General features: G+C 40.0%; 2 protein-coding genes across 2 annotated transcripts in view; both read right to left on the minus strand.

Annotated features, from left to right (window-relative positions):
• The window catches only part of ripor2 (RHO family interacting cell polarization regulator 2), a 78,735-nt gene extending 74,305 nt beyond the window's left edge, over nt 1-4,430 (minus strand). Inside the window, exon 1 of the mRNA XM_018697988.2 lies at nt 4,335-4,430. Within this exon, the coding sequence (XP_018553504.1) occupies nt 4,335-4,338 (4 nt within the window). The 5' untranslated portion in view covers nt 4,339-4,430. The remainder of the gene's footprint in view (nt 1-4,334) is intronic.
• si:dkeyp-120h9.1 (Y+L amino acid transporter 2-like) lies at nt 1,453-16,666 on the minus strand. The gene is given in 13 exon segments (XM_051066881.1): nt 1,453-4,520; nt 5,199-5,382; nt 6,885-7,034; nt 7,170-7,266; nt 7,427-7,530; nt 8,680-8,803; nt 8,970-9,100; nt 9,102-9,115; nt 9,628-9,753; nt 11,271-11,413; nt 11,536-11,711; nt 12,637-13,036; nt 16,162-16,666. Coding segments are annotated over 12 exon segments (1,473 nt in total). The 5' UTR covers nt 12,766-13,036; nt 16,162-16,666; the 3' UTR covers nt 1,453-4,425.
• Between the last annotated feature and the right edge of the window lie 1,119 nt (nt 16,667-17,785).

A 17,785-nucleotide genomic window follows, 5' to 3' on the forward strand; every position in this document is an offset into this window, starting at 1 on the left:
CATGAAGCACCATTAGGAACAATAGGTAAATGTGTCTGTTATCTACAGCGTGAAGCATGAGGAGTCACTAACACTTCCCTCGACAAGACCGTGATGACTTCACTGAGAGCGTCTCAGGTTCACAGTGGCACTTAGACAATTAAAAGTAGACCCAAAGGAGATATTCTGAAAGGATGACGACAAGCAACAAGCAACAATAGCTCAAGACATACAATGCTCTGGATTCACTCATATACACCTGATAAACTCAAACATCCACAAATTCCCTCATTCACCACACAGGCAACCGCTCCACTTACGATTGAACTCCCGGCGGCAGACATGAGGCCTCCAGGGTCGGTTTCGTATCCAGTTCAGGCGTCGAGGCAGCTCCATGATGCCACGCAGGTGCCAGCGTGTAATGGCCACTCACCCATCAAAGAGCAGCACCTCTGTTCTTCTGCCCATCCCTGGGACAGATACTCCCTCCAGAGCATCAGCAGTGCCAAGTAAACACCTAGCAGCCAGGACCTTTTAAAGATAATACTTCACTTTGACTACAGCCTGTCCTGCACTCTGTGGGAGAGAGCTGTTGCAGTAGCTGTGGTGGTGCTCGGCTACATTCCCCCTCCACTGCTTTATCTTTTATGCATGAGTCAGTGGAACCCAACTCCCTCGGTTCTGGGGAGGGACAGAGTCAGGCCTTTCCCCAGGAAGGAGCACCTATTGACAGGCAGCATCTGAAGCTGCAGAGTGCACACCTCGATGAAATGCGATGCCTCCGAACCGAGGCCCCCGGGGAGGCAAGGTTTGGATGGATGGAAAGGAGGTGGGGCTTTGCCAGCCACCTGAGGAGGCTGGAAGGTAGACGGTCAGTCAAAGACGCTGTGGACAGTTCCTCTGTGAATACACCCAGGAAATACACGGTATCCAGCATTTACTGAAGCAAACAAAAATGATTGAAAATAACCAAAACATTTCTTAAGTGAACCCTAGTCTATAAAGTATTTCAATGACTACTTTGCACCAAATGTTATTCTATCTTTGACAGGCTACCATAGTCTCACAGCTATACCAGGTCTTTGATTCACTGCCATACTGAATGTTAAGGTTTGCTGCTATGATTCTACACACTGATTTCTTTAAGCAAAGGGTGGTTTTAGAAATAGCGGTTATTTTCCTGCTGATCGACTAATTGACCGTCTGCACAAAAAATTAGGAAAATAGAAGGAAATTTTGTTAATCTATGTACAAAACTCTCAACAACAGCAGACTAGAGTCTGTCTGACAGTTTCAGTGTTGTTTCTTGTAACTTTCTTGAAAAAAAGTACCTTAGTACCTACAGTTAAATAAACAGTGACAGATCCTTAAAATGCAGTTTTGACAGGTTGTAGTATTGGGAGATCATGACCTCTAGTGGCTGTCAGCTGCCCAGTGCAGACAGAGGACAGTAGGGAAAAAGTCAAAGTCATGTAAATATTTATGATGCACATTCTGTACTTGCCTTTATTCAAATAAAACACACAGCACACTCCCGCCTCAGTTTGGACACACAAGACTTCCTGCTCTCAAAAACTTCTCACCACTTTGTTCACGTCCAAAATATAATAAATAAAAACAGTGAACAGAGCAAGCACTTAAGACACAACTCTACAAATACACTGAACACAACTTTGTCAACAAACACATTCCCACCTGAAAACAAATATTTGGTACCTAATGAAACACAACAATGTGTTACACTGCAACATTCAAGTCCTGTGGTTTGAGTATATTACAGTTTATAACATGACAGTATATAGAAATAGATTCTGTACTACAGATTTATAGTGATTTTCTTTTTAACAACACACAACAGACTAGCTTGGTTTAAATGACAACTTTAACCCCAGAAAAAGCAACATTGAACAAATATTGGTGTGCTTCTGTTGGCTGGTGTAGCAGAAGTGCTTGTGTAAAGATACTAAACATGGATCAAGCAGAGGCCTGATTATTTCCTGCTGAAAGTCTAAGCAACATTATGCAGCTATGGTACCTAAAAACAACAGCTTAAAAATCATTTTGATGGTACACTGGCCTGTAATTGGTGCCTCTTTCATCCCCACTCTGCGCCCCAAATACCTGTTTCTTGTACTATTAACTTGGGTTGAGTGGGTGTGATCGCCCAGGAGAAGTGTGTAACGAGTTACACACAAGAAGCTAGCTTGGTAATTCTTTTGCATTTATCAAGTCCTTGCTTTGTTTTCAGTACATGAGCCGTTTGCTTCTAGGGATCTGCTGCTTCCAATACCTGTAACCACCCAGGCTTGTAGCTAGGAGAATTAAATGCACCAGCGTCCTGTAATTACCACTTAGGGCTGCAGAGGCTGCTGTTGCTCAGCAAAAGTTCCATAGTGTTGCTTTAATAGACTTCAATTACAACATCTGGCTGGTAAAGCCACTTCAGAAAAGAAAATTAACTGAGGATATCGACCTGAAGAACTTTAGACAAACCCTACAGCAATGTGTGTCAATATGACTGTCCTTAAGACACTGTACACAAAAATTACAATATCAAAAATAGACCAGGCCTTTGGCAGACCACATTCACAGAAGGCACATACAACACAGACACCAAAGTTTGACTTTACCTTCTACCTGTAGTTTAATATACTACAGCTATGATTTTCTACACTAGAAAGCAGAGACACTTTGCTACAGGCTCACGACTCTGTGAGCAGAAAGATGGTCCGACTCTCAGCCTGTTTAAAACCTTTGGTTATGCACTGTGAATAAATAGTCCAAGTTGGTGATCTATTCAAGAGGCGATACTACATTAAATATCCTATCTGTGATACAAACTCTTAAGACAACAGTGGGTAAAAAAAGAAAGTTAATAAATATCAGCAACAACATGTGCACATCAGCATGGCTGATCCTGAGCTTTGTAACTACAAAGACCCCAATATGAAGAAAAACAACCAGGAGTTGTCTTCATCAGATACATTTGCTTATCTATAAACAGTACATATGAATTTAAATGTTTAAAAATCTTGCTGATATCAGTAACACGAACACTCCTCTCACCAACGTGTGTGTTTGTGAATGTATGAAAATGAAGGGCGAGGTGACAAATGACAGTAACAGTAGAAGCAAAAACGCATAAATTATAAAAGGACTCGGGAAAATCTTGTCGCTTGCACATAGAAGTTGATATTAGCTACTGGAAGGCATCAGGAATTAAATATAGCCCTGAAGATGCAAACAAGGAATTTGGCTGAAACGTTTTGCTTCACATGCCTATGTAGGAGGAAGAAAAGCAGGGTGCACATGGTGACAGATTTAAAATTAAATCCTTAAAAAGAGTTAAGGGACACATGATAGCGCATTTAAACAGGGTGAAAGAAATCACAGTACTTTCGTAAATAATCAATCTCTCCTTCTTAAATAGCTAATTATTATAAAACCTGTTCACCTGTCCATTTGGTCCTTCAGTTCAGTAACGGTTCTAAATAAAGCTTTCTATGAGTATAAATGAGGTTCTTGTACAATGAAACAGAAAATGTGCAAAATGATCGCAGTTCATAGCGTTCTGTGGACTCACTTTCTGGTTGTCATACTGACTGGACACCAGTGATGTTTAAACTCCTCTTAGCTCTGAAATGAAAAACAATTCAAATGTTACGTATCGCACACTGGTGAGCTGCCGATCTGATGGTAATGCAAACTGATCACAAATATGAGGTCCCCACCTTTCAGTATTTAGCCCATGAATTCGTGAACCTCCCGCTGGGTTGCAAAAATTATATTAATAATTCTAACTTCTTGCTAATCAAGGCTTTTTGGTTGTGAATTACTGAGTAATTTTCTGATCTTAATGTCCCTAAAAATGTTCAAATAAGAAGAAAAATGACCCACTGACATTTGTAACCTGTGACAAGGGGTCACAAGCTTCATTTTAAGGCTCATTAACATGAGAAACATGATACAACAGATTTAAGGCATATAACAAATGTTTTTCTACTCTATCTGTGTACTGGCTGTAGCTACCTCCTGTTTATGAATAAATCACCATCTCTGCTGACTCAACTCCTTCTGAACTGGGTTGTTAATTTCCATATGTTGCAGTGTCATCCTAAGGTTTTCCATCAGCTTATGTGCGTGTGTGAGTTGCAGTGTTTAGGCATGTGTGGAGGGATTTTGTGAGGGTTTGTGTACAAAGTTAAAATTCATTCTCAGTAAAATCCTGCTCTGTTATTTGTATGGCTCATGTTTGAGAGAGGAGGAGGAGGAGGAAGAGGAGGAGGAGAAGAAATAGAAGTGTGTGGAACTAATCTGTGCAGTTTCTCCTCTTCATTTAATCAATTAAGCCTTACTCATCCGGATTCTGATTGTCTGCAGCTTCCTTCATGTATTCATCATCTTCACATCTCTTCGCACAGTACTTCAGAGTTGTCTGTGGCTCTGTTATTCGATCTTTTCTGGGTCAATGTTGTCCAGATCAATATCTGGGGAGGCCACGCAGCACATGCACATTTTTTGGGTGTAAAGAGAGATCTTATCTGCGGTGACAGAGGAAAGAAAGACATAAAAATCAAGTATTGCATTGATAGATCACCAAAATGAAGAAAATGCAGGCAACAAATGCTTTTAACAGATGCTGGTATGAGCTTTAGAACAGGCAGCTAATGGAGCATGAATAGTTTTAGCATAACGTTAAAAGTTATCCCTCAACAACAGGGGCTTTACCCCCACTGTTCAAATATTTACAGTATAGAGGTCAGTACAGAAGCATAGTGAACTTTGAAACACTAATCTCAATCACTCTTCAGCTCTTATACACTAAGAAGAGGCATTTTTTACGTGTCTACGGTAGCTGGTCTATATGCAACTTAAGACTAGTAAGCTACTTTAAAGAATATTATCCACAATAACATCACACAAGCACATTAAATCACAGGGAAACTCTACAGCTTACTTCCTAGGATTTGAGATGTTATTATGTACTTACTTGTACAATAACAATAATTTGTGCTTATGTACTTATTATGAAAAATACACAGTGAGGCCTCCTTTTCTATTCCTCTCAGAATTTCAATTTAAGCTAGACATAGTGCGGCCACACTGCTATACTGGCCTGCTAAAGATATATGGGTATCAATGTAGATGTCAGCCAAAAAGACAAAACCACTGCTAGGACATGCAATACATTATCTTCTGTATCATTTGAAGCTTCTTACGGAGTATTTGTCCAAGGAAAGCTGGTCTGGAGCTGGGCGGCAAGTAGATGCACAAGAAGTAGACTGGTGCGCCAGACAGCGCCACAGCAATTCCTACCAGAGAGTTGACAGTGTCACTGTAGAGAGGCACCACCACCAGGAAAATGCTGCACACGCAGTAAACTATCGGAAAGAACAAAGATAGCTGGAGGGAGCAGAGAGAGGACAGGAGGAGGCCAAAATAAGAAAAAAAGGGGAGAAAGGGTAGAGAAGAATTACGGGGGTAGGAAAAGGTTGGAGAGAAAATGGTAGAAAGATTAAAAATGATTAAATAAACAAATACAAGTTTCCTCTGATTAATTAATTGTGGCTCTAGTGGCCCTTGAATTGGCACAACAAAGTCCTCTTTTATGGTTTATGGTTACTATGAGAATCAAACAACAACAGAGTTATCAGATTCAAAACATCAGGACTCTCAACGTGGTCATAACAAAAGCCACTGCTGAGGGTGGAGAGATTCGGCTGATGGGTAAACAAAGGCTCAAAATGCATCCATCGGACCCTATCTGTTTACGGGGAAAAGGTGACACATAAACAAAAACTATGCAGACACTGCCAGACTGCGGTTAACGTCAGGAATATGAGTGACTTTTTTGCACTTTATTATCCAACTGACGATTTTTAAAATTAAAATAATTCCTTGTTCATTGTTGAATAAAACGATTTGACAATAAACACTGTATTGTGGACTTCTTTCCAAGATATTATCGTATTGTGAGATTGTGATATTGTTACATCCCTACTATACAAACATGGTTTAAGTTTTCTTGCACTTTGTCACAGTAACAAGAAAACAAAACAGGCCTACTCACTGGACAGCGGCAAAGAAAAAAGAACTGAAAACAACTAAAGTGACAGTAAATTCTGACCCAAATGTCACTTTATCATAATGTCAAATGACAAGTGTCAATGTTGTCTCTTGATGTGGGTGTGGTGCTGCTGGATCTTACTGCAGGTTTTGATACTGCAGATCACAGCACCCTGACTGGAAGGCTCAAAGAGTGGGTGGGTGTCTCTGGGAGCACCCTAAACTGGTTCTCTAGTTTTTTGTGTTGCTTGGTCTCTACATATTTCAAACTGTTTCCCTTTCCCATGGTGTGCCCCAGGGTTCTGTGTCCTGTGCTATTTGTTCTGGATATGCTTCTTTTGAGTCATATTATTGGCACATTTAAAAAGGTATCTCTTACGCTAATGATATTCAGCTGTATGCATCCTTTTAGACTGATAAACTTATCAATCATCTGACAGTCATAAAGAACTGGATGGCTAACAACTTTCTACAGATAAGTGCAGATAGTGCTTGTTTTCATATATAGAGACCTCTATGGTCATGCTGCTACAAATATGCAAACTACACTCAGTATTTCTACTGACACAACTTGTGAATGTGGTCAAAGTTTCAGAATTCAAGTTTCTCACGGACACATGATATACAACAATGACAAATGTAAAACAACCTGCTGTCAAATGCGTTTGAAATGTAAAGTCAAGCATCAAAAATATTCACTGTGGTTATTTGCATGAACTAAATTCATGTCTCTGCAGGTTTCATACCACACTGTAAAAGGAAACCCACATCTGCCTGGAAGGCAGAGTCACAGTTGTCCTTTAAAATGAGCGCTCATGCTGCTGCATCAATTTTGCTACCTTCACAGGTCGGTGCAGATCAGGAGCTTTGAAGCGAAGGTAGATCTGGCTGGCTATTGACAGGCCAATAAACAACCAGTAGTTAAAACTGAAGTAGTTGATCAACTGGAAAACATCAGGGACGGACAGGTAGAACAGAGACATGCCACCCTGGGAAGAGAAGACCAGACAAACATACACACAAAAAAATAAATAAATACTTGTTTGGAAACAAACACACAGCAAAAACACAGGCATCCAGAAATGAGCAAAACAACCAAATCCAATACGATATGTGGTACTAACATTGAAAAGCAGGGCAGGAATTGGAGTGAAACGCTTAATGTGGATCATGCACAGGACATTCGGCAGGTGGCCTTCTCTGGAACCAACAAAGAACAACCTACAAGAGAAGACAAATGGTGCAAGGATGAAAACACATCACCATAACATTTAAAACATTACTGACAGAAACAGGCTTTTACAGAATACTAAGTAAAACATGGAGGTAAATCTGCACTTAAGAAAAAGCTGATATGCATCAGATTAGTGTTTTTACAGACCTGGAGGCAGCAATGATGGAGGAGTTGAGGCCTCCGTAGCAGGAAATGGCCACAGACAAGGGGATCAGCCAGCGAGCCCAGCCCAGCACCTCATCTGCAAATGTCTGAAGAGACATTCAACAAAGTTTTTACTGCTCACATTCATTTACTAGTCAATTAAAACATGGGATTAGAGTAGAAATTATTGATTAAATTACAACCTGATGATACATATTTAAATCTGTAAAACACAATTTTCTGACTGTCTTGCTGGTCTCAGTAAACATCCCCATATATTCCCTGCCATTTGCCTTGGGAGGCATATTCTGATGATAAAGGTCAGATTAGCTCCTACTGACATTCCCCAACCTTTTTAAGAACATTTTTCTTCATGTTGGTCACCTGTAACTTCTGCTTTTAATCTTCTCCAGTTATGAATTGAGGAAATAAATGGAGTCACAAAAAAGTATAAATATAGTCAACGTAGTAACAAAAAGACTGTAATGCAGCAGCCCAGGATGATTACATCGCACCATGTACCATTTGGAAAGTGTACTATACATAATGCATATAGATTACAGAACATCATAACAGGGTTTATGTTCAAATAACATCAACTTTAAGTGTGGGACTCAGGTGTGAAGTTTAATTGGTGTGCAGTGCCCAGAGAAAAAGGTTTGATTTCATGACTTTCTCCAAAATCTGACAAATCCAGTCATGGAAACAACAAATATTTGCTGTTCTCTCAGCTGAAATTCAAGAGAGTGCACAGCCGATGGCTTGTTGACAGTCAAAACATTAATGAGATTAGATTAGACTGAATACTCTCATAAAAAGATCATCAAATACTATTGACAACAAGCCTGAGTACAACTCTTCCTCTGCCAATGCACTAATCACATCATCAACTTCCACATGTTCCTGTGTGGGGCGCTAACCTCTTTAGCTAAATGAGATTCCTGACATCAACTCCGACTTCTACAGTCACAGATAACCAAAAGGGAGTACTGAACCAGATACTTGTAGAAGTGGCTGCCAGCCAGACTGAGAGAGACGAAGGCAGTAGACAGGAAGGAAAGATCAAAACCTGCTCCCCCTATCAGGCTGAGCAGATGCTGTCAATTTGGATGAGTCTTCTGATGTACTAATTAGCTTTATCGGCAGATATTAGTACTGCATGCACACAGTCAGACTGCTGAGAGGGGTACTGCTTATATACAGCTTCCCTAGTGCATGAGAAGACTGCACTAAGTTAATGATCTTCAGACACTTACCACAGCAACAGCTTCACTGCTGAGCACTTTGTCTGCATCCATGACGACGTAATAAGCTATGTTGGTCAAGATGTAGATCACTGTGACAATGGGCATGGAAATAGCAATGGATAAGGGCAGATTCCTACAACAGAGAATAAAACAAGTGGTTTACGTTCACTAAAGGCACTCAGTTGTAGCTATGATGCAACCAGTTCCTCCAACTCATGTAGTTAAGAAAAGAAAGACCGCCAGGAATGAAAAACAATCCTGCTTATTATGAAATCTCTCTGAAATGTCACACTTTGTACCTCTCTGGGTTTTTGATCTCCTCTGTGATGAAGTTGAGCGTGTCCCAGCCTGAGTAGGAGTAGAGTGCTGAATAGAGGGCCAGGGCCATATCACCAGGGTTCAGCTTGGACCCTCTGAATGAGTTCTCGAAAGTTCTGGTCAAAACCTACATCAACAAAGGGTTGGTACATTAACACAGGAAGACGTTTTTGCCTTTATCGTCCCTGACAGAATGTAGGTCGCTTACCCATGCAAAATCTCCAACACAGGCAGTAGAACTTTTAAAGCTCAACTGACCTTCTAGTATTTCATGCATTTCATATACAGTTTCCAATTGAGTAATAAAACGGACAAAAACGCCAATGTGCCAATAAACATGAATTTCAATACAGTTCAATATAGGCCAATCAATAAAAAGTACATAATTCCTCAAAGCTGTTTCAAAATTGCATTGGGGGTTTAGCGGTTATGGCCAAAGATCTGAAATATTTACCTTTACATGGTTAAAAACAAGCTGGTACCAGCTGACTGGGGCACTGCGTCAGACTGACATTCTATTAAATCATTCAGTGAAACTGATTCAGGCCCAAACAGTGCAGTAGTGCCATATTCCTTTAATTTCAGAGCTATAGTATTAAAGCGCCGTGTTAGACAGACTGAGTTTCCCTGACATCTTACCTTGTGCCAGCTTAACCAGGCCAGTAATGATGATGACAATGAGAGCTAGGACCTTGGCTACAGTGGAGATAACCTGAAGAATAGCTCCCCATTTCACTTTCATACAGTTCACAAAAGTCAACAGACCTGACAGAGAGAAAGGGTGAGAAAACAGCAGTTAACCAATGTGAAATCTATAGTTTATATTAGAATGATGGATACAAGCAAAGAGGAGCAGATAAGCAGGGATTAAAATGTGAAGTTCAGAAACGATACAGGTGTGAATGAATACAATAAGAGCAAAAACTCTACTGATCTAAGAACTGGGAGGAATATTTCCACCTTGAAGCTGGCTAGCAGTTGGCCTTACTGATCTGCTGACGACTGGTTCTGAGGCCCTGCTTGATACAGACTTGGCACATAAGTATGGACTGTATCTAAACAAACTCTACAGGTTTTTCCAGTTGTGGTTATATTGCACTTCTTTAATACCCTAAATCTAGTAGTATCACAAAGCTTCATGGCTGCCTTTTACAAAGTACAGGAGTCTTAAAGTGGAGTTAAAAGGAAATCAACAGGTATAAAGTGTAGTAACACATACGTATATCCTTCAACGTGCAATGTAAACAAAGACTAAGCAGCAAGATTATGAAGCTATGTTTGGAAAAGTCCCCAAGGCTCACTGTTTAATTGTGCCATCTAATTAAATAGAGCCTGCATGATTGAACACCTGTAAGGTTGCCAACAATAACTAGAAGGATCAACACAGTGTTTCCAGACAATACACAAGGCGTGTTTCACCTATTGTGAGCTTCTCGTACACTGTTCCTCAACAATCTATGACTGACTTAACAGGTGTAAATGAGGTTAAAAGGAAGTACAGGGTGCAAAACAAAAAGCACCAGAATAAATTAATAGGGAATGATTTTATGTGAGCCTGTGGAATTCATAGCATCTTAGGACAAATACTTGTGCTTCCTGCAGCAAATACAGATTGAAGCCTAAGTGCGAGAGGAGCAGTCGACTGACCTGACTTTGGCCTGCTGATTGGTTAGAGGGTCGAGGCTTGCTCAAAAACTTAAAGAGAATATTTCTGCACTGCTGCCAGGCTGTTTGGTGAGTCTGGCTCTCAGAAACTTTTGAAAGCACCCTGCCACATGAAAATATGTTGTGTAGCATATTTCAACAACAAAAAATATCAGAAAAAGTTGTGTACTGTAGCTTTAAATAACCAAAAGCAATCTATTTTTGTACCCTAGTCTGAGTATGCCGCTGAAAAATGCTCTGCTGCACGCCATTTTACCAACAGTTTCCTAATGCACTCTGTTGCCAGTGAGGGATGAGAACAGAGACCATTTGTGTTACAGAAACTGCTGGATTCCATGTATTTAGTGCACAGTGCCTTTTAAAGTGCTGCTGATGATTAAAAGTATGTTTAAACACCACTATGTTATTCATGCAGGGGATGAAAAGAGACAGTCCTGATTGCATCCAAACCTTCAGGCCACAATAGCTCCACAGTGACATATCACTATCTACAGATACTGCACAAAACACCATCCATCATACTTGTGATAACACACAACACGCAACACATACCCTGCTCACCCGTGTCCTCTCATTAGTCATGTAAACACACACCTGTAGCACAGGTAGAGACTTACATATGATGACAGCAGCGATGAGACGAACAGCGTCATAGGGGGCTGAACAGGTGGGGTAGAAAGGCTGGACCAGGTAGTTGGAGAAGGTTAGGGCTATCACTGCCTGGCAGGCCGGCTCTACTATCAACAATGACGTCCACAGTCTATAGGGGTATTGATATGCATTTATCATTTTATGGCATAAATATGGCATTTAGTTACATTTTAGCAAAATAACAATGAATAATGTTGAACTTGACACACTAGAAATAGTAAAACCACATACCGAATAAAAGCCAAGAAGCCTCCAAAGGCCTCAAGGATGTAGGCATAGGAAGCTCCAGATTTACGGATGGTGGTTCCCAGCTCAGCATAGCACAACGCCCCAAACACAGAAAATATCCCTCCAATGGCCCACACTACCAGGGACAGGCCAAATGAGCCTGTGTACATAAGAACCCCCTGTGGGATAACAAATGTGAGTGGATACTAGAGTGGTGCAGGAATGAGTTTTAAAACCTTTGAAGCAAATTAGCATTTTAGCACTCCTGGTTCCCTCTTCCCAAAGTCAATGGTTTTTTGGAGTAAATGTCTGAAATAAGATCTGTGGTTAACAGAAGTTCAGGACATTTTCATGGTATATTCTACAACATAAAATATATTAGGAAATACCCCACTTGTGATTTTTAAAACTTTTACATGTCTTAGAAACTTTCTAAGAAGAAAAGCTTCGTGTTGAATAGGTCAGTGCTAACATTAACTTTGTACCTCTGGTGACTGTATTTAAGCTTCAAAAATCATAACAGCAGTGTTCATTTGTTAAGATTATTTTGCTTAAAAGAAATGGTTAAGTATCACAAACTTTTGTTGGTAACAGAGTTTATTTTCTGCAAATAATCCAAAACCCAATGAAAAAATCCCATTGGCATTTTTGCACCACTGTAGTAGTGTACTGTAAAACCAGCAGGATACATACAACATGCTGTTCATACAAGAAACTGTCACATGCATTAGGATTTAAATTACATATCAGTACTTTCACATCTAACAAGTGCAGTTGAAAACAACTCTAGTTCATCTGCAAGTTTGCTCCACTTTGTTTAGGGAGATGAGAAAGCTGTAACTTGAACTGTGGTGCACACCCAACGATCGCACAAAGACTGGCAGTCTAACACAATGACAACCTGAAAATGGATTCACAACAACTGCAAAACAAACCCTTGACATTACTTAGTAAATACTTACTTCAGATTTAATAACGTCTGAATAATAGCATACATTTTACAATCAAAACCAAAAGAGCGAGAAACTACTTCCATTTTCATCTAAAAAGAAATTCAAATCAGGACAAATAAATTCTTCTGGTTAACAAAGCAGAGCTTCCTACCTTAGGTGACACGAAGATGCCAGAGCCGATCATATTTCCCACGATGAGGCAGACCCCGTGGAGGAGGGAAATCTCCTGCTTCAGCCGTACACCGCTGCCCTGAGACGCTGAGTCTACCTCAGCAACCATCCTGAGCGATTTAAAGCCTTCAACCTCAATTCAGAGAGGAGGTAACAGGACAGTGACAGGGGAGTGATAAAGAGGACAGACTGATCCCTGGTAGCACCAGAAACTGAGATGAGGTGGTGGAACAGAACGATTAAATACTGGGCGAAATGAAAGGAGCGGTGTGGGCCAAGCAAAAGAGAAAGGGAGGTGGGTGTGTCACTGGAGGGCTAAGACTCGGCCTGTCTCAAACAGCCATTGTTGAATCCAAGGAGCACTTCTCCACTGCGATAATCTGGAAGAAAAACAAGGACACGCTGTCTCATAGAAGTGCTTTACCCATCTCAGTAGTTCAAGTACGAGGAAGTGATTCTGATTCATTGTGTCACTGGTACACACCCTTATGTCACCTAATGAACAGTAAGAGGCCAATAGTGTAACTGCAAATGAGTAAATGAACGAGTGAGCGAGTGGATGGATTAAATTAAAGCTTCGCTGGATTTATGAGGTGCTTTACATTTAAGAGGCAGTAAGTAAGGGACAAACCTCCTACAGCTACCACAGACATACTGTAAAACTGCTGTTTGACAGATGTCCTCTTTAACAACACCCAATGGAAACAACGCAAATATATACACGACTATACTCACAATTTTGTGTTCATCTTAATTAATCTGATCAGTTACAATACTGACTGTAGTCAAAATGCTTAACACTATGCACTAAGCACAGTGCTTCTGATTCACAGCTTAACTGCCTAAGCAGTCAGAGGAGTTTCATTTGAACACTCTGCTTCTCAAACACAGTTCTGCCTGCAGGCAAGAGCATTTCAAATTCACAGCCAACCAGCAACCATGTGTAATACAGGCCAACTACATTTTCTGTGTACTGATACAATTTTCCTGTTTGTGTATTTATTAAAATAATTGTCATAATTACTGTTATCACTTCACAATTACAGTGTTCTATCATTAGCCTAAAAAATTTTTGGAAGTTCAGTTTAAGCTATCTTTGAGTTATGTACCATCGCAAAATCATTAGCTGTTGGTTACCAAGACGCACTATTACCCCTAAGATTTCCCATAATGCAACCACATTCACATCAGAGAGGTGGGGTTTGGTACAAATAATTAATCAAAAGAACTGCCAGAAGATTGAAGCCAGTTTTATTCAACCAGCTAGATGAAATGAGGCTGCCAATACCTCTGGTGACTTTAATACTCTTAACCTCTCAATCTTTCCCTCTAGAAAATTACCTGGAAGAAAATGATTATAGTAGAGCACTTTACCATTTTTTAAACCAAAATAAACCATTTTGCATAAAAAATATCCCTTGTGCAAATGTATTAGAGCTTCTGTGGACATGTGAGAGCTTGTGGTGAATTCACAGATCGGCTGGGAAACATTTCTGGAGTATATTTACAACAGCATGTGGATTGACTAGTTTAATTAGTTCAGCGAGCTCAGGCATCAATTCAAAATGCTGATCTGTGGTGAAAACACAGCAATAGGATTATGCTGTGCTGTACAAATGCGTCTTTGCTGCTAATACCTTATGTAAACAATTGAAAGGTGTATAGAGGTGTACTGACATGTCAGGTTGTTTACTCTCAGTGTGGAGAGTGTGTACAGTGGCAAGAAAAGGTATTTGGGAACTAACTGTAAAATTAGTCTTAAAATATGGTCAGATCTTCATCTATGTTCCAATAATGAACAAACACAATCTACTGTAACTATTCACATGCAAAATCATTGTATTGCTGTTGTTTATACTGAATACATCATTCAAACATCCACAGTGTAGGTTGCAAAAAGTATGTGAACCCCAAAGCTAATGGCATAAACTGGACCTGGTTAATATCTCTATTCATGAGTCTACAATATTAAAATCATTGTACAGACCTATGTATGAAGTTAAAAGGGCACTGCATACCAAACATGAAAACGTCATCCCAGCAATGAAGTATGGTGGAAGGAGAATCATGATTGGAGGCTCCTTTGCTGCCTCATTGAGTGGAAAATGAATTCCCAAATTTATCAGCAAACATGAGTTAAGCTGAGCTGAAGCAGTTCTGTTCTGAGAATTCCTCCTGAACGCCTGATCCACAGCCACTAGACTTTGTTTTAAGTTGTTGCAACCAAAGGGGTGTGTGTGCCTGTCTGTACTTGTCTGTACTTGGATGAAGATCAGATCACACTTTCAGATCAATTTTTGCAGAAAAAACAGTAAATTCCGATGGGTTCACATACTTTTTCTTGCCATTGTATTAGAGACCTAAATTTTGATTTTGATTTTCTGATATCTTAAGTACACTTAAGTGACTTTAAACCATTTCTTGTGGCAAAGTTGGTGAGGTTCTTGGCTCCAACATCAAACAAACCGGGGCTATTTAACAACAAACCTGCCTGATTAAACTGTTGTCTGACAGCAGCACTCTTAGCCTAGAGACAATACAAAAAAAATCATTAAGCCTGTCTGGGGCTACAAATTTTATTGTGTATAAAAGATGACTACAATTTTGTCTTCTAGAGTTAATACATTTGAGTAGTTGCGACACTGACACCGTGCCTGGAATGCCTTAAATAAAGCCAGTATTTCTAGTAATTAGTAAATTCCTGTGTGACTGAGTAGTCACAGAAATATGTTTGTACACAGTGTAACCACTCTGCTTTCAACAACAACAACAACAAATACATTCTTACCAATTGCAAAATTCACTTTATGTTCCATTTTTTATTGACATATTCAGGGAAGGGTTTGATGTGCTGTCAGACCTGGGGATGACCATTTGCAGTCGTGCTGACAGTATCAACTCTTGGGGCAGTTTGAGCTTTAAAATGCCACAGTCGCACAACTTTCTGTTATGTGTGTAAACATGCACAAGCAAGAGTCAGTGACCAAGTCAAGTTAAAATACAGAAAACAGACAGAATTTTGAATCTAATTTACTGACTTTATTAATCAATTTTTTAAAAAACTCACAAATGCCTGCGTTTGACTGCTTTTCCTTTTATTTTTGAGACTGTTATTCTGCACAGACCACACTGACAGACCCGTCCTTAGTAAGGGCATATGTTTCCATTTCTATCGCAACAGTAACAGAATAGGAATGGTCTTAGGAGGGACAAGCGCCATGTGTCGCATTACTATACCAATGAAATTATATGTGCATCTGGTCTGCATGCTTCAGCTAATATGGCTGCAGCAGTAATGCGCCCTTGTCCGCACGCTTAAAATACATCTCTGTAGAGTAGATGATTATGATCTCTGATCTCACTTGTCCCATCTTCACAAACGACAGAAACAGACGGATAAGTTCCTTAAACTTACTAACTTTACGGTTAACGCCACACATGTGATGACACAAAGAAACGACTTCCTCTTAGACACAGGTTTTTATACTTTAAAAAGTTAACTTACTGTGATCTGAGCGCAGAGAGGATGGAGGCGTGAGACGTGGACACGGTCTACTTTCCGGTTACATTGTGTTTTAACATTGCGTGTTGGAGTTTCACTTAGCATCAATTAATATAACTGCCACTTTTCCTACTACCGGTATGTGGCTTCACAGTAGCCTAAAACAACCGCTCATGTTATTCCGCTCCAACGCACCAAATCACCGCTTGCTGTTAATGATTAGCCGTGTTAGCAGTGGCCTGATAAAGACTCATGATAAGACACTGGGGGGCTCGATTAAAAAGTGTTTCACTACACCAGCATTAATTTAGTAGCTAACACTGGTATCCATCTAAACTGTGTCTATCTTGAAGCCCTGAAAAGTGGCGTTTAGCTCTCAGAGCTAGCTTACACAACTGATAGCACACACATGATGCTGCTGATGTACATGCTAGCGTTGAGAATGAGACTGAGATGTGGTTAACGTTAGTAAACGATTCTACGTACCCGTTAATAGCTCCCGACAGACGTTAAGAGTGTGAGGTAGGATGAGTATCAAGAATTAAAATGTAAAAGACACTAGTTACCTTTGTTGCGTCTTCCTTTTTTTCCGGTGGAGGAAACAGCAACACATGTGCCGTGCTTCACATTAGTGTGACTTCTATGTGCTAGCCTAAGTCCACAAGCAGCAGTGAACATCTGTAGCTAGCTCCTCCACATCCTCACCAACCGCCAAAAGATGTACAGTCTGAGGGCACCGCCTACCACCAGACCGAGGAGACAATTGTAACACCCTGCAAACATAAACACGAATGTTTATCTTTAAGAGTTTATCTACAAGCGAAGGCAATTGTCACAACATTAATCACCAAACAGTAAATTAAAGCCACGTACTTGCTGGTAGGCAGCGGATTGATCTACAATTGAGCAGTGATGCGGTCACACAGGTGTGCTGCTGTGAGTTGGCATCGAGAGTCCGCCAATCAGACGTGAGATAGATCGTAGCACTTTGTTTTTAATTACATATTCATGCTCAGAATAAACTAACCCCTTATCATCTGTTGGAATCATACTGAAACAATTCAACGACTGACCAAATCAAATAACCTAAAGATCAATGACAGGAAACAAACACAAATTGCAAGGCTTGGTATTGTTTTTGACATTAGCCTGGTTATTTTTATTTCACCTTAACTTACCTTTGTGCCAGACAAGTACACTGTGCGCTGACAGAAGCAGTGTGTGATTAACAGAAAGACCTAGCAGAAGATAATTTTCCACAGAAGTCCCTTGTCGGGCATTAGCATAATATCACTGAGAACTGATTTTGTGATAATGTTTATTTTTTTATTCTTTTACTGCATTTGTTCTCTTAATTCAATTTGTAATCATGTATTGCATTTTAATAACATTTATTTGTATTTTTCACTGTGATCAATGCATCTCTTGTCTTTTCTCTTGCAAAGCACTTAGTCATTCTTTTTTTTTTTTTTTTTAAATGTCATTCATATTAATAAACTTATCTATCTGCTTCAGTTGTTCTACTTGAATCTACAGAATTGTTACAAACCACAACTAAATGTTATGTTCTGTTAATCAGTGACCATTCACAAGATCTCTGGCCATACTCTTGACATTTGTGTAATGC

Source organism: Lates calcarifer, linkage group LG3 (assembly GCF_001640805.2).
Source record: "Lates calcarifer isolate ASB-BC8 linkage group LG3, TLL_Latcal_v3, whole genome shotgun sequence".
In the NCBI taxonomy this organism is placed as follows: Eukaryota; Metazoa; Chordata; class Actinopteri; family Centropomidae; genus Lates; species Lates calcarifer.